The sequence below is a fragment of the Salvelinus fontinalis genome, chromosome 20 (genome assembly GCF_029448725.1).
Source record: "Salvelinus fontinalis isolate EN_2023a chromosome 20, ASM2944872v1, whole genome shotgun sequence".
Taxonomy (NCBI): Eukaryota; Metazoa; Chordata; class Actinopteri; order Salmoniformes; family Salmonidae; genus Salvelinus; species Salvelinus fontinalis.
Window position 1 is genome coordinate 2,194,440 of NC_074684.1, and position 26,433 is coordinate 2,220,872.

The 26,433-nt window shown below is 42.6% G+C and overlaps 1 protein-coding gene across 7 annotated transcripts in view; it reads right to left on the reverse strand.

Moving 5' to 3' along the window:
• LOC129817147 (actin-binding protein WASF1-like) overlaps window positions 1-26,433 on the reverse strand; it is a 149,031-nt gene that overhangs the window by 25,381 nt on the left and 97,217 nt on the right. For all 7 annotated transcript variants that reach the window (XM_055872093.1, XM_055872095.1, XM_055872088.1 and 4 more), the window contains one exon: window positions 6,852-7,005. In XM_055872093.1, the coding sequence (XP_055728068.1) occupies window positions 6,852-7,005 (154 nt within the window). The remainder of the gene's footprint in view (window positions 1-6,851; window positions 7,006-26,433) is intronic.

A 26,433-nucleotide genomic window follows, 5' to 3' on the forward strand; every position in this document is an offset into this window, starting at 1 on the left:
TACAGACCAATATCTCTCCTTAATACAGACCAAAAGATTTTAGCAAAAACTCTGGCTAACAGGCTTAGCACTTGAATTGGCATATTGGTCCATTCGGACCAGACCGGCTTTATCCCTAACAGAAACTCATTCTTCAATCTCAGGCGCCTCTTCAACATTATGTATTCTCAGAGGTTACCTAACGTGGACCTTGCAGTTGTATCTCTTGGCGGCGAAAAGGCCTTTGACCAAGTTGAGCGGTCCTATCTATTCAAGGTCCTGCAGAAATGTATATTGGAGATGGGTTCATAAATTGGATCCAGCTTTTATATAGGAACCCCTATGCGAGAATACTCACTAACCAATCATTGTCGCCCCGATTGAACCTTTATAGAGGGAGAAGGCAGGGTTGTGCGCTGTCGCCTATGCTCTTCGCCCTAAATATCGAACCTCTCACTCAGGCGATCAGATCTCATGCAGCAATACATGCCAATAATACTAAAGATACTCTAAATAAGATTTCCCTATACGCAGATGACATTCTCCTCTATGTAACAGAACCCCAAGCTAGTATCCCAGCTATTCTTGATGTGATTCATTTGTTTGGTACCTTCTCAGGATACAGAATAAATTGGAACAAGAGTGAATTAATGCCCATACAGTTGCAAAACACCTCTTGGCTAGAACATCTTACAGTTAAGTTATCTTCAGAAAAATGTACCTACCTAGGAATTGTAGTTACCAAACAATACTCCTCACTATTTAAAGAGAATTTCGCCTCTCTGATGCAAAAACTCAGGCAAATATCAAATTTTGGAGAACTCTCCCAATTTCTCTGCTCGGAAGAATTAATGCCATTAAAATGGTCTTCTCCCACAAATGCTCTACCTAAACCAGAACATCCTTTCATAAACAACTGGACTCAATTATCAATCCTTTCATCTGGGATTATAAAACACACAGGATAGGTAAAAAAAACACCTCTGTAAATCCAGATGGAAGGAGGATTGTCTCCTACTTTTGGCCCGCTAGCGGCCTACTATTGGGCCGCTAACCTCCGCGCTGTTACGTTTTTGCTGGATGACGCACTTCCATCATCCAGCTGGCTTAGTATGGAGCATGAGGAGTGTCACCCCTTCTCTATTGGCGCTGTGATTTTGTCGCCTGTCAATCTGGAGATATCACTTTATCGTAACAATCCTATTATACATAGCACAGTCTGAATCTGGAAGCAAATTAAAGTCCACTTTGATCTTAGATCAATATCATTCATGCTCCCTGTTGCCAGGATTCCCTCCTTTGCCCCCTCTAACCTTGATAACACCTTTGAGCGATGGGGAGAGCTAGGGATAAGTACCTTAGGGGATCTATATATAGAAGGGACCTTTGCCTCCTTTGAGTTGCTGAGGGAAAGTTATAATCTTCCCAGAAGTAACTTTTTCAGATACCTACAAATTAGAGACTATGTTAGAAAACACCTCCCAACATTTGGGAATGCTAAACCTTCCATGTTTGACGGATGCATAAAAATATTCCCCACCTCAGACAAACTGATATCTTGTCTATATGATGCTTTCCAATCTGTTAGCATACCTTCTACAGATGCCATTAACCTCTCTAGGGTATGTGGGACGCTACCGTCCCACCTGGCCAACATCCGGTGAAATTGCAGAGCGCCAAATTCAAAAACAGAAATACTCATAATAAAAATTCATAAAACATACAAGTGTTATACATCGCCTTAAAGATTAACTTCTTGTTAATCCAAACGTTGTGTCAGATTTCATAAAGACTTTACGGTGAAAGCATACCATGAGATTATCTGAGGACAGCGCCCAGCACACAAAACATTACAAACAGTTACCAGCCAAGTAGAGGAGTAACAAAAGTCAGAAATAGCGATAAAATTAATAACTTACCTTTGACTTACCTATGGTTGCACTCACAAGACTCCCAGTTACACAATAAATGTTTGTTTTGTTCGATAAAGTCCCTCTTTATATCCAAAAACCTCAGTTTTGTTGGCGCGTTTTGTTCAGTAATCCATTGGCTCAAAGGCAGTCACAACAGGCAGACAAAAAAATCCGAAAAGTATCAGTAAAGTTCGTAGAAACTTGTCAAACGATGTTTATAATCAATCCTTAGGTTGTTTTTATTCATAATAATCAATAATATTTCAACCGGACAATAGCTTCGTCAATATAAAAGAAAAACAAGAAAGGCGCGCTCTCGGACTTGCGCAGCAAACAGCTCTGGGATTTCCCAGGGTCCACTCACTCAGAGTGGTCTTACTCCCTAATTTTTCCGAATACAAGCCTGAAACTATTTCTAAAGACTGTTGACATCGAGTGGAAGCCATAGGAAGTGCAATCTGAGCCCAGGTCTTCACCTGCCATATCAGTTCTGTTATCCTCACAGACATTATTTTAACAGTTTTGGAAACTTTAGAGTGTTTCCCATCCAAATATCCAAATTATATTAATTATATGCATATCCTAGCTTCTGGGGCTGAGTAACAGGTAGTTTACAGTTTACGCTTTTCATCCGGATGTCAAAATACTGCCCCCTACCCCAGAGAGGTTTTAAGGCAAAATGGGAGGAAGAACTAGGGACTGACATTTCTGTGGCAGACTGGGAAGATAGCTTGGAGTATATCCCCACCTGCTCCATTAACTCCAGACATCGTCTCATACAATTCAAGGTATTACACAGATTACACTATTCCAAAACTAAACAGGCATAGGATATTTCCTGATACATCCCCTTGTGTGATAAATGTCAGGCTGCGCAGGGTACACTACTCCACTGCTTTGCCCTATGCTCTAGCTTGTATGGTTACTGGTGTGGAATTTTTAGTATCCTCTCTGAAGTTCTGGAGACTTCAATAGACCCAGACCCGCTTCTGCTAATCCTGGGAGTGTCTGATTCCCTAAACGGATTAACCAACCCCTCAAAACAACTCATCTCTTACAATCTCATTTCCGCAAAAAAATGAATCTTGTTGTTTTGGAAAAGGAAGGAAGCACCCTCTACCAAATTATGTCTTAGCGAATTGGCAAACACTGTACACTTAGAAATAATTAGATATATTCTGAATAAGAAATTATCAACATTTGATCAAATCTGGCAGCCTTTCCTCTCTTACTTGGACCAATCGGCGCTATGAATTTGTACATTTTAACGCACTCTCAATTGTAATATTTTAATCTACCTTTGGGCAGCATGTGCTTGCCCCACCACCCGAGCAGTTGGGAGGGGAATAGGGGGGAATAAGGGGGGGGGGGGGGGTGACATCTCCCCTCTTTCTTTCTACCTGTCCTGGTTCTGTATGTCTTGTTTTGTAATATTTTTTTGTACCCAGAACTCTGGGTCTTGTTGTTTCTGTCTGCTCTTTTATGTTTAGATAAGAATCGCATACTTGTCTTTTATACCTATACATCATTCTTGTGTGTGTTCAATAAAAAATATTTGAATAAGGAAGTGCAGCTCAGTTTCCACCTCATTTTGTGGGCAGTGTGCACATAGCCTGTTTTCTCTTAAGAGCCAGGTCTGCCTTCGGTGGCCTTTCTCAGACTACAATACTATGTAGTCTGTACATAGTAAAATATTTCCTTAATTTTGAGTAAGTCACAGCGGTCAGGTATTCTGCCACTGTGTACTCTCTGTTTAGGGCCAAATAGCATTCTAGTTTGCTCTGTTTTTTTGTAAATTCTTTACAATGTGTCAAGTAATAATCTTTTTGTTTTCTCATGATTTGGTTGGGTCTAATTGTGTTGCTGTCCTGTGGCTCTGTGGGGTCTCTTTGTGTTTGTGAACAGAGCCCCAGCTTGCTTAGGGGACTCTTCTCCAGATTAATTTCTCTGTAGGTGATGGCTTTGTTATGGAAGGTTTGGGAATCACTTCCTTTTAGGTGGTTGTAGAATATAATAGCTATTTTCTGGATTTTGATAATTAGCGGGTATTGGCCTAATTCTGCTCTGCTCTGTATGCATTATTTTGTGTTTTACGCTGTAAACGAATTCTGCATGCAGAGTCTCAATTTGTTGTTTGTCCCATTTTGTGAATTCTCGTTTGGTGAGCGGACCCCAGACCTCACAAGCATAAATGGCAATGTGTTCTATTTTTAGCCAGATCCTAATTGGTATGTCAAATGTAAATGTTCCTAGGTGTCGCTGTAGGCCCTCCTTGGTTGGGGACAGAAGCACCAGATCATCAGCAAATAGACATTTGACTTCAGATTCTTGGAGGGTGAGGCCGGGTGCTGCAGACTGTTCTAGTTCCCTCGCCAATTCGTGATATATATGTTGAAGAGGGTGGGGCTTAAGGTGCATCCCTGTCACACCGCCTGGCCCTGTGAAAAGAAATGTGTTTTTTTTGCCAATTTTCACCGTGTACATGGATTTTATAATGTTGTATGTTTTTCCACCAACACCACTTTCAATCAATTTGTATAGCAGACCCTCATGCCAAATTGAGTCGAAAGCTTTGGTATGCAGAAGGGGCATTGGTCTGAAATGGGGGGGGCTATATGGGTGTGGCCAGGATTTGCTTGGGGTGGTCTTAGCTGGTTGGGGTGTGGCTGGTGATGCTGTGGTCTGGGTGTAGGTCCTCTTGGCGTGGGTTCTCTCGGTGCAGGTCCTTCGAGACGGGACTTGCATGTCTGGGAGGGTCACCAGCTGGTTTGGGTGGGGTGTCCGTTGCTCTGTTGCTCCTGTGTGAGGTGCTGGGGCTACGGTTAAGGGTGACATCCTTCAGGGTCCTGGCAAAAGTTGGGATTGCTGCCTTGTAGAGATGGACCTGGTCGTAAAGGCTGTTCAAGTCCAGGGTGGAGTGGTGGTCCAGGTATGCATTAGGTTTTGAGGCACAGTCTCGTGAAATGCTTGCATTCACCCACTGTATGGTGGCAGGGTGAACATATTTTTGTGGAAGCAGGGTGGAGATAACCACTTGTGTGTGGGGGAAAGTGGAAGAAGCTTTTTCAATCACTCCCTTGAGTGCTGTTGCCACCCTTACCTGCTGGGCCCTCAGGTCATTTGTGCCCGTGTGAATTATAATGTGGCTGGGGGACACTAGTCTGTCCTTTGACAACAGCACCAGGGCATGCCTATTGTTTAGGAACCAGAGTTTGGAAAAAGTCCATCCTCTCGAATGTATTACCATTTGAGTCAACGAGGAGCACAATCTCTGGCTTTTGTGTGTCTTCAGTAGATGTGGGGGGGTTGTCAGTAGGGCTATCGGGGGAGCTGACAGGAGGGCTGTTAGGAGGGGGTGGGGTCTGTTGGGTTGGTGGGTCCTGTGTTGTCTGACCCATTGTGGTGTTGAGGATGTGGTCCGGGTCTGAGGTGGGCTATTCTGCTGACTTTTCTGGGGGAAGTGTCCTGCTCTCTTTCACACCTTCAGCTTTCTGATCTTGTCCTTCAGTGCCATGTGTGCCTCTAAGTTCTCTCACCTCAGTCCGTAAAGCAGCCAGCTCTCTCAGACAGCCGTCCAGCTCCACCTTCTGCCCTCTGGGGGGGGTTGTTGTTGTGCTGGTCTGTTTGGTGGGCTTGTTCTGTCTGGATTGTGTGGATTAGCTCTCTAAGGAGATGGAGGAGCAGTGCAGTTGTGCGACCTGGGTGTGTTCAGTGCTGTGGGGGTGACCATACTCATCTACAGGACAGTTTGAAGAGGTGTGTGATCAGACTCACTCAGGATGGGGGAGTCATCCCAGAGAGAGATCTTTTCCTGCAGTGCTCTCTCTTTGATCCCATAAAAGTCCTGCTGGAACTGCATGAGGATGCCCTGCACCATTACTATCCCAGACTTGTACACGTTGACAGAGGCTGGTTCAATTTCCTCAATGTCTACTATTCTGAGTTTCCACCCTGGGCCAATACCCTCTCTCTTGACATAGGGGTAGTGTGCTCTTATAGCACTGTCCCATGCCAGGGAACGGTCTGCGTGGAAAATTAAGTTGCTTATGTTCCCCTCTTTGTAACAGTCAGCAAATCGTGTCTCTGGATTGTCCTTGAGGAGTTTTTTCTGTACTTATCCTTGCAGGATTATTTTTTATATCTATTGGGATCTGTATTGTAATGACCTCTGGACAGGGACAAGCCATGGGGCTTCAAAGGCCAATGCATTTGGGTGGGGGGGGGGGGGGGGCTGTGAAACTCTCCTGCCATTGTTGGGCTCAAGAGTTTTCACACATCTGACTTCACACTTCAGTGCTAATTGAAGGTGCCTGTTCTGTCCTAGCATCTTGGTAGCTTAGTATACTTATTTACTTAGCTTTATGTAACAAAATTACTTTGAGATGATTGTATTTTAGTTTTTGGCTTCAGAAGTAGCTTCAGACTGAACATTACTCAGTGTTGTGTTGGATGGTATTTCCAGGTTCCGCTGTGTTTCTTCTGCAGGTTTTGGTTTGTTAGAAGTTTTTTCTTGATGGTGGTTGTAGTATCGTCCATTAGGGTAATTTTGTCCAAAATCAAGATTTTAGGTATGGAATTTGGATTTGGATTGAAGGTTTTGATTCACATGTCTACAGGGGAGTGTACACACAAGCGCACGCACATACACACAAACTGAGAGCCAAGTAAGCAATCATGCACACCAACAGTATAAAGATATAAAGTATTTTCCCTCTCAGGTCAAAGCTGCTATTAGCCTGGTAGTATTTGCTTGGTTTGATCAATAACGCAGTGGTTGCATCAGTAGTGTTATCACACACAGACACACAGACTAACATTCTAACCAATGGGGCGTGGTTTTGAAGAGGTTCTTTACCAATGACATCATGGTATGTTTATGGGCTGTTCAGGTGCTGACTAATAAGGTGTCAGGTTGCAATAACATTACCCAATCTGGAGGGAGGTTGCTGTGATGCTCACCTGTAGGGTGTGAGGATGTTGAGGGGTGGTGGCTGCTCGCAGAGGTCAAATGTCTCCTGCAGGGGGATGGGCAGCGACTGGCGGGAAAACAGCTGCTGGTCCTGGATGGTGGAGCTCCTAAATGCCTTCCTCATAGTAATGTCCTGGAGAGATACTGGTGAGAAGGAAAGAAAGAGAGAGAGGTAGTCATGCAGAAGAACAGCTCCTGACTTTTTGGTTGTTAAAGGTGAGATGAACACGATGAAATTAGAAAAACATATATAAGTAATCAAATTGTACAACTGAAGACCTTCACAAGAGGAAAAGATTGATCGTGTGAGTTAAAAGAGCGATCTTAAAGTGGAACTGACAGCATTTTAGCAACATTAACTTAAATCTGATTACAATCTGTTCATATACTGTACACCCCCAGGAATAATATGACACTTTTAAAAAATTCTGACAAGTGAGCACTTGTTTGAGAATTACGTATACTAAGGCATTTGTGAAACTTCTACAGCAATATAAAGTGGGAAAGCAGCTGTGCGTTTGGTCAATTAATAGACACTGCAGGAAATAAAACCTAATAGAAACATCTTTACAGTCCTATCGATCAAACAACGATGGAAAGCTAAGGCTATCTGTTCCCTTACAAAAACGCTTTTGTTGCTACAAACATCCTGCAAGTTTGTGGCAAATTTTCTGCAAACTAAATAGTGTGCCACAAAATGTTGCCAGAAGTTTGAAAATGTTTTGTCATGAGTGGTGAATCTGCGGCAAACCAACAATAATATTTATTGCCACCAGTGGCAAACAGTTTACCAGAAACCGTTTCTGGTGAACACATGAGTTCCAAGACCAGTAATTCTGACCATTGATGACCAATCAACGAAACTGTTGGAAAATGGAAACCAAGCTATCAAGCTAGCTACAACTCTCACGAACCGGCTCAAAGCCCATAACAAAAGGGAGACCACATGGAGATAAGGAATAACAAACTATATTTATTAACTAAGGTAAAGTAAATAAAAATTAACAATGATGTGTGTGTAGTCAGCAGTCAGTAGTGTAGGTGAGTGGCTGCGTGTACACATGGGATAAGTAGGGGTGTTGAAGGGTGCCAACACAAACAAACCAAATAACCACAACCAGGCCACAACCAAAATCTGTCTGTGTCTGACTGGAGAGAGTCTCCCTCTATGAATGGGGAAGTGGTGTATTTATCCTGGGAGACACCGTGTTTCCCATGTAGCTGACGACCCTCCCAACTCCACCCACCGGCATCCTACTAAGGAAACAAGAACAAAGAAAGAATACGGCAGACAGAGTGGGAGGGTCGTCACACAGCACCTACCATAGTCTTGTGAGTGTCGGTGAGTGTCTAACTTATTAATTAAACTTCCTAATAAACGTTAAAATTTTATTAGCTAAATTATGGCTAGTTAGCAATGTCATGTTTCATGGGATAGATTGAAACACATTTTGTTGATACCAGTTTCATTCTGTCAGCGCCACTGACTGACTGGCTGGCGCTTACCTAGCCAATGTTATCTATCATATTTTTGCACAATTTATGTGATAAGAAGCTAGCGAACTAATGATTTGCCTAAACACATATTTTTAGGTGAATACGTTGCTGTCTTTTAATACCAATATGCATGTCAATATGCTAGTGTCACGGTTCAGTGGCATGTTAGCTAGCACAACTGCTAAGGTAGCTAGCTAGCTACCAGAACAGAACTTCACTTTTGCAGATGGATACCCATCCCCTACCCATGGATAGGACTAACGAGCATGCTCGTGACGCTAGCTTGTTGTCGCAGAATATAACTACATTTACAGTTTTTGTTGACGTTTGCCTAGCTAACTATGTGAGTGTCTGTAACAGTGGCTAGCTAACTTTAGTTAGATAACTAAGTCTGACACTTCTTCTGGACAGTCTCGGACACTGTTTCACTCGTTAGCCAACGTTAGATAAGTTAGCTGACTAGCTTAAGTTACAATAGCTAGATTTGACTTATTCTCCATCTGGGTTCATTTAACCAAGCTATTTGACAGGCTTATCTCATGCTTCCATGGTGATTGATTGAGTTAGCTAGAGTTACTGTACTGGTTTATGGCTGGGACCGCACATTTGTGTCCCGGATTCCTGTTAGGGAGCCGTTAGCTGCTAGCCATCATGAAAATGGAGCAGACTAATGCTAGCAGTGCTAGCCCACCGGTGTTTTTATCCACGGCTGGGAACAAATGCGTCAGGTGTGATATTTCTTCCACACAACAACAAGATGAAGATAATGTGGAACTGGAATATGGACAGGGATTTGTCTGCCTTAAATGCACCACCATCAAGCAGCTTAGGGAAGAGATCCTCCAACTGTTAGCTTGGCTGCGAGAAAAGGATAACCTGATTTCTAAGTACACCAACCATGCTGTAACCTAGGCAAATTGAATCTCCGTTTTAAATGCCTCCTATAGCAAAGCTGTCGCTGAGTCGGGCGGCGTTGATCTGTCCAAATTCAACGGAAAGATGTTAAGCCCAACGACGCGGCCCATGGGAGACTGGAAGCTCAGCGTAGGAGATCAGAGAGGCAGTCTGGCCACCCTTCATCTATCCGAGAAGATCCGATCCAGCTATCAAACAGCTTTGCCCTGCTTGAGACGAACCTACCAGCCCAGTGGCACCCTCCCCTACGGCTACCGCAGTTCAGCAGGTCGATTGCCCATCGTGTTCCATCACGACCACCATCATTCTGTGCAGCTCGATAGTGAGAGACTTTGGCCTGCCTATAATCTGTGGACCGACCAAGGTCCACTGTCATCCAAGAGCTCGTGTCAATGACATCAACTCCCTCCTGCCCATGGTTCTGGCCAACTACTATATTAAAACCATTGTCACTTATGTAGGTTTTAATGACGATCTGAGGCACTGAGGGAGAACTACAAACTAAAACACGCTCGCTAGCACAGGGAAGAGAATAATTATTTCTGATCCCCTCCAGTGCTACCAAATGGGTACGGAACGTTTCAGCCGACCCTTTGCCCTTAACGAGTACCTGAAGAAAGTTTGCAATGACAGGAATGTCTCTTTTTGTGACAACTTTGATTTGCTGTGGGAGCAACCAGCACCTTCTAAAAGAGACAGGTTTCACCCTAACCACACGGGTTACAGGATTATTTCCAGTAACATCGCAATCTGTTTTAGAGACTGACAGATAGGGTCTGTTAGTGCACCAGTTCTCCCTGTCAGAAGGACATGATATCAACTGCTGTAGAATGGCACTATGGTTATTGTGAGTAACCTAATTTATGTTCCTTTAACTCAGCCTTTTAGTGACTTTATACAAACTGTCATCTCCTACCATTCTGATAGATTGGAGACTGTCTGAAAACGTGGTTGTAACGTTAATAATTTGGTTGTTATTCCATTGGTTACCTTGAGGCAGATTCCCCAGGGGCAGAGCGGCTCACACTCATTGAATATGGCGCTTTTAAAAGTTAGAGCAATCTCAAGTAAAACCTTTCTCGAGAATGACCTCATTACTGAGCGCAAAGTTGATTGCATGTTCCTCACTGAAACATGGCTGTCATCAGACTGTATTGCCGCTCTAATTGAAGTATCCCCCCGGACTACAGCTTTTCATACTCTACTAATGCTCTCAACTGTAAGGACATTTCATTTTTGGTCGACTTTGGGTCTTTTGAGCATCATGCTATTCTGTTTAAATGTCAGCCACCAGTGTTGGCCATAACCCTGTATTGGCAGTCCACCAGAGCACTGCCCCACTTTCTTCATTGATTTATCTGAACTATTGTCTATTGTCCTTGAGAACTTTGATAAAATCATTGTGTTGGGCGATTTTAATATTCATGTTGACAGAGAGACTGACTCCAAGTCTATTGAATTTATGAATCTTTTGAGCTCTATGGACTTTATCCAACATGCTACTGGGCCCACCCATAACCACGGCCATACTCGGGACCTGATTATTACCAAGGGGCTTTCTGTTGACATATCCTCTATTGTAGATGTTGCTTTATCTGATCACCACTGTATTTTTTACTACCTTGTTACCCAGAGCACAGGGTAATACTGAATGCATTATTAAGAAACACCATCTTAGTTGCTACAGATTTTACTGAGTGTATGAACAATACTTCACCACCTATTCTGCCTTCCTCTTGTGGTGATTTAGTTCATAACTTTAATTGCAAATTACTGGAGCTTTGGCATCGATGGTTGCCCTTAAAGTTGAAAAAGGCCATATCCAAATGGAGAGCCCCTTGGATGAGTGAGGAAATTAATCAATTAAAGCTAAATTGCAGAAAGGCAGAGCGGAAGTGGAGAAAGTCAAAGTTACAGGTCCATTATGATATTCTGAGTGAGCAACTTGGCATACTGTATATAACAAGGCAATTAGAAATGCCAGACAGGCTAATTTTTATAACTTGATCACTATTAATCAAAATAATTCGAGAGTGCTCTTCTCGACCAGTGATGGCCTGATAAATCCTACCCCCGCAAACATATGTGAACTTTCCTGCACATCTAAATGTGATGAGTTTGCGGCATATTTCAGAGATGACATTAGGCTGGGTAACAGTCAAGCAAGACCTGATGAGAAGTTTGATGATATGTGCACTAGCCTACCAGGTAAGTGATATGACAATTTAAGCCTTTTACCTGCCTTCCTGATCCTAATCCCACCACCTTCAAAACAGTTTAATTACATATCTGAAACAGCAAAATTATTTTTTAAGTGCCAACTGTGTTTAAAAAAAATCCAATCTGGTTTTCGTGCCCAGCACAGAGACAGTCTTAGTTAAAGTGGTAAATGATCTTAGAGCCAACACAGATGTGAAACAGCTCTCTGTCCTCTTAGATTTAAGTGCTGCATTTGACACTGTTGACCATGATGTCCTTCTGGACATAATGGAGAGGTGGTTTAGCCTCTCCGGTCCAGTTCTAAATTGGTTTAGGACCTATTTAACCGGTCAAGAGTTTTTTGTCACCCTTGTTGAACATAACTCAGAGAAAATACAGATCACATGTGGGGTTCCACAAGGTTCAATTTTGGGTCCAGTACTGTTCAGTATATATGTTACCCCTTTGCAGCATTATCAGAAAACACAGCATTGCTTTTCACTGCTACGCAGATGATACACAACTGTACATTTCTGTGTCACCAGAAGATTTTAGCTCCATGGATAAATTCTTAGCCTGTAGTAGTGATATAAATACTTATATAAATCAAGACAAGACTGAGGAACTTATTGTTGGAGCCAAAGCACAGAGAGAGAATCTATCTGCACATTTTAATTCACAGGCAATAAAGATAAAACAACAGGTAAAAAAACAAAGTGTTATTTTAGATTCTGAACTAAATTTCGAATCACACATTAGTAATGTGACCAAAATAGCTTTTTACCACCTGAGGAACATTGCTAAGGTGCGGCCATTTCTCTCTCAGGCCGATAGAGAGACTCATCCATGCTTTTTTTTACAAGCAGGCTGGACTACTTTAATGCTCTCCTGTCTGGTCTACCCAAGAAAGCCATTGGTCAACTACAAGCATACAGAACGCTGCAGCACGGGTGCTGACCAAGACCAAAGAGCACACATTACACCGGTTTTAAGGTCTCTGCACTGGCTGCCTGTGAGTTTTAGAATACATTTTAAGATTCTTCTATTGCTTTTTAAATCAATCCACGTCTGTGCACCCCAATACATGTCAGATATGCTTTTAAGTTATGTACCCAGTATGTCCCTCAGGTCCTCTAACATTGGTATTTTAACTATCCCAAAGGCCTATGACCAAGAGGCATGGAGAGGCAGACTTTAGTTATAATGCCCCCAGCCTCTGGAATAGCCTGCCGGAGAACCTGAGGGGGACATATTTAAAACATTTACATTTACATTTAAGTCATTTAGCAGACGCTCTTATCCAGAGCGACTTACAAATTGAAACACATCTTTTTAGCTTTGCTTTTCATTAGAATGCTTTTTAGTTGAGAGTAGGGAATTCCAGTCATTCCAATAAATGTTACACCCCTTGAATAGGACTTGGAAATAGGGAAGTATAGATTAACCAAATTGTTTTACCTGAACATAACCCCAAAACGAAGGACTTATTAGCCAGCCCTACTCTGTTGTTTATGATTTTATTGTCATGGAGGACTGATTGGGTTAATTGATTCGAGTTCAAAAAAATATGTAATTCTGTGCTCATGGAATGGCATGCTTTGAGCACGACTGAAAAGTGCTATTTACATGTGAAAAATCTACGCAACATGCTCCATTTGCTATAGGCCAATTGTTAACCTTTTTGTTGGTGACATTTTGATATCTTGATAATATTCAGCTCTTTAAAGGGCAAATCCACAGACGAAACAATAACAAAACGGACGCCCCGCCTCTGTTTTGGTAAAAAGCTGAGGGATGGGTCTGGAGAAATGTAGCCGCTCTCAGATGAATAGACAAAGCTATGGATGCAAGGACTGACCATCCATGATATGACATTTATTGTTTAACCATGTTTTTGAAATTTTGTCTTAAAGTAATGATGGCCTGTCGTTTCTCTATTTCTTATTCGAGCTGTTCTTGCCATAATATTGACTTTTATCAAATAGGTAATCTTCAGTATACACACCCCGACCTTGTCACAACACAACTGATTGGCTCAAATGCATTAAGAAGAAATGTCACAAATTAATTTACAGTTTTTCTCAATGGCTAAAGCACAATTTCTGAAACCTTGCTCCATTTCCTGAAAACATTAAACACAAAACCTCATCTTCAAGCACTATTTACATAACCTCTGACTCCTCTCGCAAAATGAAACATTCGCCTCAAAACAGTTTTACCTGTGTTCAAAATCAAACACTGCTCTCAAATCATAAACAAAGTGATCAAAATGATATACACTCTCAAGCAGTCAGTAAACAATACGCCGAAAAATAGAAAACACATTGTTCAAAACATACAATTCTCAGGGAGAAGTACATTTTTAATCTAAAAAAAATATGAATATTTTTCCGTCATTGTCTTTTGATGAACGAAAACATGTTCTATCATAGTAGCTCAAAATTGATCAGAAATTACTACTCTGCTTTGCTCTTTGCAATTTTTTTTTTTGTTCTTCCTCCTCCGTGTACCCCTATTTTTACAGTACTGTACCCTGCATCTTACAAACTTGTCTGTAATTCTTGTTCTTTGTTGATATGAACCTGCAACCAGTCAAAATCTATTGAGCAGTCAGTACTGTTACTAAATGGAAAGCACAATGTTCAGGGCCATACAATTTGTCCATTGTACAGTATACAGCCTACAATACACTGTACTACAGTATACAGCCTACAATGCACTGTACTACAGTATACAATACTAAAAGGGACACAAATCAAAGGAGTTAACATGTGATCAATGTGCTTCTTCTTGTCTTTGGGCTGGGTCAGGTCAGAGCACTTCGTCGACATCACAAGCAATATTGTCCCTCCTGAGGCAACGGGGGAAGAAGCCTCTTGTGTGCTGTATCCATCCCTGACATGATTCCTCACCTATATCACCACAGGCTAAATCCATGGCTTGCAGCAGATTTACTCTGGTGTAGGGTTGTCTATCATACACTTTCCATCTCCAAGAGGAGAAAAACTCCTCAATCGGATTCAGGAAAGGTGAGTATGGAGGGAGGTACAAGTTCATAAACTGCCCATTGATGTTAAACCATTCCCTTACATGAGCAGCTCGGTGGAAACTGACATTGTCCCACACTATCACATAGGTGGGAATGGGATTCTCATTTAGGTCTTGACCCTGCTGCTCTTGAACCTACTGCTCAAATAAAATATCTCTTAGATTGGCAATAAATCTTAGAAGGTGCTGGGTGTTATATGGCCCGAGTGTAACATGGTGATGTAGAACACCATGGTTGCTGATAGCAGCACAGATTGTGACATTGCCACCTCGTTGACCAGGGACTTCAACAATGGCCCGCTGTCCAATCATGTTTCGGCCTCTCCTTCTCCTCTTTGTCAGATTGAAGCCTGCTTCATCGACAAAGATGAACTCATGGGGACTGTCCAAGGAGTCCAAGTCAAATATTGTCTGTGTAGAAATACAATATACTGTATGTAGGATTTTGTAAGTCGTACAGAGACAGTGCTATACTGTAGAGTACAATTAGGCTTCTGATTCACATACATTGTATGTACTGAAGAGTAATGTCATTCACATAGTATGTGTTAGTACTGTAGACAATCTGGATTACAGTAAATGTTTCTGAATGAATCTGCAGACGTGTTGAATCTGCAGACGTGTTGCTGTGCGTTTTGTTGCTGTGCGTTTTGCTGCCAACTTTACTTTACTTTGCTAGCTGACAACTTTACGTTTTTTGTTTTGTTTCTGTTTTTAATTACCGTTCATATTTTTAGTTTTTCCATCGCAACTTTTTTCCCTCATTCAACTTTTTCACTCCGGACGCTTTATCTGGACATGGTTCGTCAACACCTTCAACAGCCGAAGCTAAGTAGTAACATTAACACGATGTCTTCTAATTGCAGTCGCTGTACTCATAATATACAGGAGAACGATCGCCTTACGGCGAAAATAGCTGTGCTGCAAGCCCAGCTTCAGACGCAATCGTTAGGCAAGGGTAATTTCAGTGTAGGAAAGGAAGAAACAGCGTCTGTGCCACCAGTAAGTACAGATAGTAACGTTAGTATAAATCCCCCCGCACAGTCCCCGCAGCCGGACAACTTTCTCATGGCTTCTGGAGGGAAATGCTGTTGGAATGCTCAACCGGTGTCGCTCATTCAGCAGACAGAAACTTTCAACCGGTTTTCCCCATTATGTAGCGAGTCGGAGTCTGAGTCTTCTCTTGTCTCTACTCCTCCCGTTACGGGGTCTGAGACGCCGAAGGCTCCCACCGTTAGCTCTGACAAATTGAAAACCCTAGTCATTGGCGACTCCATTACCCGCAGTATTAGACTTAAAACGAATCACCCAGCGATCATACACTGTTTACCAGGGGGCAGGGCTACCGACGTTAAGGCTAATCTTAAGATGGTGCAGGCTAAAGCTAAATCTGGCGAGTGTAGAGAGTATAGAGATATTGTTATCCACGTCGGCACCAACGATGTTAGGATGAAACAGTCAGAGGTCACCAAGTGCAACATAGCTTCAGTGTGTAAATCAGCTAGAAAGATGTGTCGGCATCGAGTAATTGTCTCTGGCCCCCTCCCAGTTAGGGGGAGTGACGAGCTCTACAGCAGAGTCTCAGCACTCAATCGCTGGTTGAAAACTGTTTTCTGCCCCTCCCAAAAGATAGAATTTGTAGATAATTGGCCCTCTTTCTGGGACTCACCCACAAACAGGACCAAGCCTGACCTGCTAAGGAGTGACGGACTCCATCCTACCTGGAGGGGTGCTCTCATCTTATCTACCAACATAGATAGGGCTCTAACTCCTTTAGCCCCACAATGAAATAGGGTGCAGGCCAGGCAGCAGGCTGTTAGCCAACCTGCCAGCTTAGTGGAGTCTGCCAATAGCACAGTCAGTGTAATTAGCTCAGCCATACCCATTGAGACTGTGTCTGTTTCTCGACCTAGGTTGGGCAAAACTAAACATGGCGGTGTTCGCCTTAGCAATCTTATTAGGATAAAGACCTCCTCCATTCCTGCCATTATTGAAAGAGATCGTGATACCTCACATCTCAAAATAGGGTTACTTAACCTGTTGGGGATGGGGGCGCTGTTGAGACTATTTATGCTAATCGGGTAATTTTTGAAACGGCTTCCCACAAAATCCTTGATCGTACAATATGCATATTATTATTATTATTGAATAGAAAACAGTCTATAGTTTCTATAGGAGTTGAAATTTTGTCTCTAAGTGGAACAGAGCCCATTCTACAGCAATTTCCCTGACATGGAGTCAGATTTCAGAAATGTTGGCCACTGTTCTGAAGTCAGTTAAAAGGGCACTGTTATTGCTATGACTATACGGACACTTCTTACGTCTTCCCCTGGATGCCTTTACGTGATGACGATTCCAATGGGGTCGATTGCGCGTTCACAGGCCCTATAAATGAAAAAACCCTGTAGCTAGCAAGTCTTTTCTTGCTGCGTAACGCGCGTGGAGGACACCGACCCCCTCCTGTTCCAAGCGTTAGTTTAGCCTGTTATATTTCTCCGGTCATCTTTTCACTCGTTATAGGAGTTAAAAACATCATAAGGTAGTTAATTTAAAGCGTTTTATAGCAATTTATATCCGTTTAGTGCGATTTTGGGACATTTATTTTTGAAACGATGTGAATAGCTGGGCACGCTTTTCAGTTCATCCCGAACGCAGTTGGCATTTCCACATGGCAAGAGGACAGCTTTCCACCAAAAGACGATTACTCCCAAGAAAGGATCCTTTGCCCAAGATACTGATGGAAGAACAGCTCAAAGTAGGACATTTTTATTATGATAAATCGTGTTTCTGTCGAAACATTTTAGTGGCTTAGGACGCCATGTTTTTTGACGTAGCTTCGCTTGGCGCAAACTGTATTGAAAAGTAAGGATAAATTAAAAAATGTAATTCCGCAATTGTATTAAGAATTAAATTGTCTATCAATCCCTGTCCACCCTATATTTTTTAGTCACGTTTATGAGTATTTATGTATAAGAGTAGATCACTGTCTAAGTGGCGCAAGGACATTTTCTGACCAGCTGAGCTACATTTCACATTGTCTAACCATGATTTTGGTGGCTAAATATAAACGTTTTCGATCAAACTCTATATGCATTGTGTAATATGATGTTACAGGAGTGTCATCTGAAGAATTCTGAGAAGGTTAGTGAAAAAATTAATATATTTTTGGCGATGTTGACGTTATCGCTCACTTTGGCTAGAATCAATGCTGGGCTGCTATGTGCTATGTGCTATGCTAATATAACGATTTATTGTGTTTTCGCTGTAAGACACTTAGAAAATCTGAAATATTGTCTGTATTCACAGGATCTGTGTCTTTCGATTTGTGTATGCTGTGTATTTTTACGAAATGTTTGATGATTAGTAAGTAGGTAAACACGTTGCTCTAAGTAGTTTTTCTAGTCCATTTGTGACGGTGGGTGCAATTGTAACCTATGCCATCTACCTGAAATATGCACTTTTTTCTAACAAAACCTATCCCATACCATAAATATGTTATCAGACTGTCATCTGATGAGTTTTTTTGTTGGTTAGGGGCTATAAATATCTTAGTTTAGCCGAATTGGTGATGGCTACTGGTGTTGGTGGACAAATAAAAGATGGTGGATTATGCTAATGTGTTTTTAGGTAATAGATGTACATCTTTACATATTGTGTCTTCCCTGTAAAACATTTTAAAAATCGGACATGTTGACTGGATTCACAAGATCTGTGTCTTTCATTAGCTGTATTGGACTTTAATGTGTGAAAGTTAAATATTTAAAAAAAAATATTTTTTTTGAATTTCGCGGCACTGGTTTTTCAGTGGGGGGGGGGGGGGGGGGGGTGTGCCGCTAGCGCCACGCTGATCCTCGACAGGTTAATGTTAGATCCCTCACTTCAAAGGCAGTCATAGTCAATGAACTAATCACTGATCATAATCTTGATGTGATTGGCCTGACTGAAACATGGCTTAAGCCTGATGAATTTACTGTGTTAAATGATGCCTCACCTCCTGGTTACACTAGTGACCATATCCCCCGTGCATCCCGCAAAGGCGGAGGTGTTGCTAACATCTACGATAGCAAATTTCAATTTACAAAAAAAAAAAATGGCGTTTTCATCTTTTGAGCTTCTAGTCATGAAATCTATGCAGCCTACTCAATCACTTTTTATAGCTACTGTTTACAGGCCTCCTGGGCCATATACAGCGTTCCTCTCTGAGTTTCCTGAATTCCTATCAGACCTTGTAGTCATAGCAGATCATATTCTAATTTTTGGTGATTTTAATATTCACATGGAGAAGTCCACAGACCCACTCCAAAAGTCTTTCGGAGCCATCATCGACTCAGTGGGTTTTGTCCAACATGTTTCTGGACCTACTCACTGCCACAGTCATACTCTGGACCTAGTTTTGTCCCATGGAATAAATGTTGTAGATCTTAATGTTTTTCCACATAATCCTGGACTATCGGACCACCATTTTATTACGTTTGCAATCGCAACAAATAATCTGCTCAGACCCCAACCAAGGAGCATCAAAAGTCGTGCTATAAATTCTCAGACAACACAAAAATTCCTTGATGCCCTTCCAGACTCCTTCTGCCTACCCAAGGACGTCAGAGGACAAAAATCAGTTAACCACTTAACTGAGGAACTCAATTTAACCTTGCGCAATACCCTAGATGCAGTTGCACCCCTAAAAACGAAAAACATTTGTCATAAGAAACTAGCTCCCTGGTATACAGAAAATACCCGAGCTTTGAAGCAAGCTTCCAGGAAATTGGAACGGAAATGGCGCCACACAAAACTGGAAGTCTTCCGACTAGCTTGGAAAGACAGTACCGTGCAGTACCGAAGAGCCCTCACTGCTGCTCGATCATCCTACTTTTCCAACTTAATCGAGGAAAATAAGAACAATCCAAAATTTATTTTTGATACTGTTGCAAAGCTAACTAAAAAGCAGCATTCCCCAAGAGAGGATGGCTTTCACTTCAGCAGTAATAAATTCATGAACTTCTTTGAGGAAAAGATCATGACCATTAGAAAGCAAATTACGGACTCCTCTTTGAATCTGCGTATTCCTCCAGGGTTTAGCTGTCCTGGATCTGCACAGCTCTGCGAGGGCCTGGGATCGGGAGAGACACTTAAGTGTTTTAGTACTATATCTCTTGACACAATGATGAAAATAATCATGGCCTCTAAACCTTCAAGCTGCATACTGGATCCTATTCCTACTAAACTGCTGAAGGAGCTGCTTCCTGTGCTTGGCCCTCCTATGTTGAACATAATAAACAGCTCTCTATCCACCGGATGTGTACCAAACTCACTAAAAGTGGCAGTGATAAAGCCTCTCTTGAAAAAGCCAAACCTTGACCCGGAAAATATAAAAAACTATCGGCCTATATCGAATCTTCCATTCCTCTCAAAAATTTTAGAAAAAGCTGTTGCGCAGCAACTCACTGCCTTTCTGAAGAAAAACAATGTATACGAAATGCTTCAGTCTGGTTTTAGACCCCATCATAGCACTGAGACTGCACTTGTGAAGGTGGTAAATGACCTTTTAATTGCGTCAGACCGAGGCTCTGCATCTGTCCTCGTGCTACTAGACCTTAGTGCTGCCTTTGACACCATCGATCACCACATTCTTTTGGAGAGACTGGAAACCCAAATTGGTCTACACGGACAAGTTCTGGCCTGGTTTAGATCTTACCTGTCGGAAAGATATCAGTTTGTCTCTGTGAATGGTCTGTCCTCTGACAAATCAACTGTACATTTCGGTGTTCCTCAAGGTTCCGTTTTAGGACCACTATTGTTTTCACTATATATTTTACCTCTTGGGGATGTTATTCGAAAACATAATGTTAACTTTCACTGCTATGCGGATGACACACAGCTGTACATTTCAATGAAACATGGTGAAGCCCCAAAATTGCCCTCGCTAGAAGCCTGTGTTTCAGACATAAGGAAGTGGATGGCTGAAAACTTTCTACTTTTAAACTCGGACAAAACAGAGATGCTTGTTCTAGGTCCCAAGAAACAAAGAGATCTTCTGTTAAATCTGACAATTCATCTTGATGGTTGTAAAGTCGTCTCAAATAAAACTGTGAAGGACCTCGGCGTTACTCTTGACCCTGATCTCTCTTTTGACGAACATATCAAGACTGTTTCAAGGACAGCTTTTTTCCATCTACGTAACATTGCAAAAATCAGAAATTTTCTGTCCAAAAATGATGCAGAAAAATTAATCCATGCATTTGTTACTTCTAGGTTAGACTACTGCAATGCTCTACTTTCCGGCTACCCGGATAAAGCACTAAATAAACTTCAGTTAGTGCTAAATACGGCTGCTAGAATCCTGACTAGAACCAAGAAATTTGATCATATTACTCCAGTGCCAGCTTCCCTACACTGGCTTCCCGTTAAGGCAAGGGCTGATTTCAAGGTTTTACTGTTAACCTATAAAGCGTTACATGGGCTTCCTCCTACCTATCTTTCCGAGTTGGTCCTGCCGTACATACCTACACGTACGCTACGGTCACAAGACGCAGGCCTCCTAATTGTCCCTAAAATTTCTAAGCAAACAGCTGGAGGCAGGGCTTTCTCCTATAGATCTCCATTTTTATGGAACAGTCTGCCTACCCATGTGAGAGACGCAGACTCGGTCTCAACCTTTAAGTCTTTACTGAAGACTTATCTCTTCAGTAGGTCATATGATTGAGTGTAGTCTAGCCCAGGAGTGTGAAGGTGAACGGAAAGGCTCTGGAGCAACGAACCGCCCTTGCTGTCTCTCCAGGGCCGGTTCCCCTCTCTCCACTGGGATTCTCTGCCTCTAACCCTGTTACTGGGGCTGAGTCACTGGCTTGCTGGTGCTCTTTCATGCCGTCCCTAGGAGGGGTGCGTCACTTGAGTGGGTTGAGTTACTGACGTGAACTTCCTGTCTGGGTTGGCGCCCCCCCTTGGTTGTGCTGTGGTGGAGACCTTTGTGGGCTATACTCGGCCTTGTCTCAGGATTGTAAGTTGGTGGTTGAGGATTTCCCTCTAGTGGTGTGGGGGCTGTGCTTTGGCAGAGTGGGTGGGGTTATATCCTTCCTGTTTGGCCCTGTCCGGGGGTTTCTTCGGATGGGGCCACAGTGTCTCCTGACCGCTCCTGTCTCAGCCTCCAGTATTTATGCTGCAGTTGTTTATGTGTCGGGGGGCTAGGGTCAGTTGGTTATACCTGGAGTACTTCTCCTGTCTTATCCAGTGTCCTGTGTGAATTTAAGTATGCTCTCTCTAATTCTCTCATTCTCTCTTTCTCTCTGAGAACCTGAGCCCTAGGACCATACGTCAGGACTACCGGGCATGCTGACACCTTGCTGTCCCCAGTCCGCCCGGCCTTGCTGCTATTCCAGTTTCAGCTGTTTCTGCCTGCGGTTACGAAACCCCTACCTGTCCCAGACCTGCTGTTTTCAACTCTTAATGATCGGCTATGAAAAGCCAACTGAGATTTATTCCTGATTATTATTTGACTATGCTTGTCATTTATGAACATTTTGAAAATCTTGGCTCTCTCTAATTTTCTCCTTCTCTCTTTCTCTCGGAGGACCTGAGCCCTAGGACCATACGTCGGGACTACCGGCCGTGGTGACTCCTTGCTGCCCCCAGTCCGCCTGGCCTTGCTGCTATTCCAGTTTCAACTCTTCTGCCTGCGGTTATGGAACCCCTACCTGTCCCAGACCTGCTGTTTTCAACTCTTAATGATCGGCTATGAAAAGCCAACTGAGATTTATTCCTGATTATTATTTGACCATGCTTGTCATTTATGAACATTTTGAAAATCTTGGCTCTCTCTAATTTTCTCCTTCTCTCTTTCTTTCTCTCGGAGGACCTGGGCCCTAGGACCATGCGTCGGGACTGCCGCCCGTGGTGACTCCTTGCTGTCCCCAGTCCGCCTGGCCTTGCTGCTATTCCAGTTTCAGCTGTTCTGCCTGCGGTTATGGAACCGCCACCTGTCCCAGACCTGTTGTTTTTCAACTCTTAATGATCAGCTATGAAAAGCCAACTGAAAATTATTCATGATTATTATTTGACCATGCTTGTCACTTATGAACATTTTTGAACATCTTGGCATAGTTCTGTTATAATCTCCACCCGGCACAGCCAGAAGAGGACTGGCCACCCCTCATAGCCTGGTTACTCTCTAGGTTTCTTCCTAGGTTTTGGCCTTTCTAGGGAGTTTTTCCTAGCCACCGTGCTTCTACACCTGCATTCTAGCTGTTTGGGGTTTTAGGCTGGGTTTCTGTACAGCACTTCGAGATATTATCTGATGTACGAAGGGCTATATAAAATAAAATTGATTGATTGATTGAATGTACACCTACTTGCACATACTGTTCTTTCACCCTTGGTGAGTTGAGCTCAAAAGGTACTCTGTATACTTGTTTCATTCGCATCCTGTTACGATGGAGGACACGGTCAATTGTGGTAATGCTCACACTGTCGATTCCCTGGAAGTGTGTGTTGTCTTGTATCACTCGTTCCTGGATTTCTCTGAGTCGTATTGCATTATCTTGAAGGACCATGCCAATTATAACGGCCTCTTGCTCCTGAGTGAATATAGCTGTCCTTCCACCTGCATGTTGCAGCCTTGCAATTCTACAAAAAGTAATTGTGCAGTTACAAAACATATTCATGCAGTACAATACATACAGTGTTTAATTTTACCATTGTCTATTGAAACAGCTGCATATAGTGTAGTACAGTAAATTTTCAATTACAAAAATACAGTGGTATACTGTACCTGTTCTCTTCTCTGAATGTCCTTACTATGGTGGACACAGAAAATCGTCTCAAATTGGGTTGCACTCTAAGTCCTGCTTCCCTTTTTGTCAGTCCATGGACAAGAACATGGTCTATAACTGTTGCTCGAATTTCATCAGATATTTCCACTCTTTGTCTTCCTCTTCGTCCTCCTCTTCCTCTTTCTTGCCCTCTTCTTCTTCGTCACCCACCTCGCATACGCACTCGTCCTCGTCCTCTCACATTGTTTCTTCTATCCATTTTCAGACTTTCTCCTTCCCACCTTCAACAACCTGTTGGCTCTCTGAACTGGCTTATATTGGTTGTGTCGCATCATTTGAAACAGGTTAAATCAATTTTGAGTGGTTGTGTTCAATCAATTAAATGTGTTCTCTATTTGTATTTGATTGTTGCCACTTGTGTTTACCAGTATGGATGACATGTGCATTAGAGTGCAGAATGTGTTTTGAGAATGTGTTTAGAGTTTTGCTGAAAAGTCTGTGAGATCTACAAATTGTGTTTTACCATGTGAAATGGTTTAAGGTATTGACAACAGACTGCATAATTAGCTAAATGTGTCCAGGCAACTGAGAACTTTGTTCAGCCAATGGGTTTTAGTGTTTTAGCAATTGAGAAAAACTGTAAGAAGGCACACCTGTTAATTGAAATGCATTCCAGGTGACTACCTCATGAAGCTGGTTGAGGGAATGCCAAGAGTGTGCAAAGCTGTCATCAAGGCAAAGTGTGGCTACTTTGAAGAATCTAAAATCTATTTTGATTTGTTTAACACTTTTTTTTTTCTTACTACATGATTCCATATGTGTTATTTCATAGTTTTGATGTCTTCTCTACTATTCTACAAAGTAGAAAATAGTAGAAACAAAGAAAAACCCTTGAATGAGTAGGTGTGTCCACACTTTTGACTGGTACTGTATATATAGTCCATAAATGTAGCAACTACAGATTGCTCCTTTAAGTAAAAAAAATGTGCATGTGTCCATTAGGCCTATGGATTTGTTTTTTATCAGTATGAATTAGATTGAGCATTAAAAGCTCCACCTTTAATCCATAGGCTGGGATTCGCACTATGCAGATCGCATAGTGTCCACTGGTTTCAAAAACAATGATTTGATAGCAGCTTAAACTTCTTCAATTCAACCATTATTGGGTTCAAATACACATTTAGATGTGTGAACCGCCATCCACAGCAACCACAATCCGTAAGGCGCAAACAGCTAAATGAGAGCGCAGCAGTGTGACTCACATCAATGAGCTATGTAGAAATCAATAATAAGTGATATCCGTATCGCTGTAGACTACACCACTGCTGTCATCCTCACCTCCAAGCGTGTATTCAAATTGGATAATCTTTGGATGCTGAAAGCAGAATCACCATTGGAAGACATAGCTACGACTGTAGCCTACAAAGGCTAGGGGTGATTTCAAGGTTTTACTGCTAACCTACAAAGCAATACATGGACTTGCTCCTACCTACCTCTGCGATTTGGTCCTGCCGTACATACCTACACGTACGCTACGGTCACAAAACGCAGGCCTCCTTATTGTCCTTAGAATTTCTAAGCAAACAGCTGGAGGCAGGGCTTTCTCATATAGAGCAACGTTTTTATGGAATGGTCTGCCTATCCATGTGAGACGCAGACTCGGTCTCGACCTTTAAGTCTTGATTGAAGACCCATCTCTTCAGTAGGTCCTATGATTGAGTGTAGTCTGGCCCAAGGGTGTGAAGGTGAACGGAAAGGCACTGGGGCGACGAAATGCCCTTGCTGTCTCTACCTGGCCGGGTCTCCTCTCTCTACCGGGATTCTCTGCCTCTAACCTTATTACTGGGGCTGAGTCACTGGCTTACTGGTGCTCTTCCATGCCGTCCCTAGGAAGGGTGCGTCACTTGAGGGGGTTGAGTCACTGACATGATCTTCCTGTCCGGGTTGGAGCCCCCCTCGGGTTTGTGCCGTCGGGGAGATCTTCATGAGCTATCCTCAGCCTTGTCTCAGGGTAGTAAGTTGGTGGTTTGAAGATATCCCTCTAGTGGTGTGGGGGCTGTGCTTTGGCAAAGTGGGTGGGGTTATATTCTGCCTGGTTGGCCCTGTCTGGGGGTATCGTCGGACGGGGCCACAGTGTCTCCTGTCTCAGCCTCCAGTATTTATGCAGCAATAGTTTGTGTCGGGGGGATAGGGTCAGTCTGTTATATCTGGAGAATTTATCCTGTCTTATCTGGTGTCCTGTTTGAATTTAAGTAAGCTCCCCTTAATTCTCTCACCTCTCCCTCCCCTCCCGTAGGACCTGAGCCCTGGGACCATGCCTCTGGACAACCTGGCCTGATGAGTGCTTTTTAGTTGTACAGTTTGTGTCATTATTTTGCTTTATATCTTATGTTTGTGGTGAAGTACATATTTCAGCTTTTATTTGAATTGTTTTTTATTCGTTGTTTTCCCTGTAAAGCACATTGCGTTCCATACCATGTCTGAAATGTGCTATATGCAGTTGAAGTCGGAAGTTTACATACACTTAGGTTGGAGTCATTAAAACTCGTTTTTCAAACACTCCACAAATTTCTTGTTAACTATAGTTTTGGCAAGTCGGTTAGGACCTCTACTTTGTGCATGACACAAGTAATTTTTCCAACAATTGTTTACTGATTATTTCACTTATAATTCCTTGTATCACAAATCTAGTGGGTCAAAAGTTTACATACACTAAGTTGACTGTGCATTTAAACAGCTTGGAAAATTCCAAAAAATTATGTCATGGCTTTAGAAGCTGCTGATAGGCTAATTGACATCATTTGAGTCAATTGGAGGTGTACCTGTCGATGTATTTCAAGGCCTACCTTCAAACTCATTGCCTCTTTGCTTGACATCATGGGAAAATCAAAAGAAATCAGCCAATACCTCAGAAAGAAACTTGAGATCTTCGCAAGTCTGGTTCATCCTTGGGAGCAATTTCCAAACGCCTGAAGGTACCACGTTCATCTGTACAAACAATAGTACGCAAGTATAAACACCATGGGAGCACGCAGCCGTCATACCACTCAGGAAGGAGACGCGTTCTGTCTCTTAGAGATGAACGTACTTTGGTAAAGGGGGAACTTGCAAGCCGAAGAACACCATCCCAACCGTGAAGCACGGCGGTGGC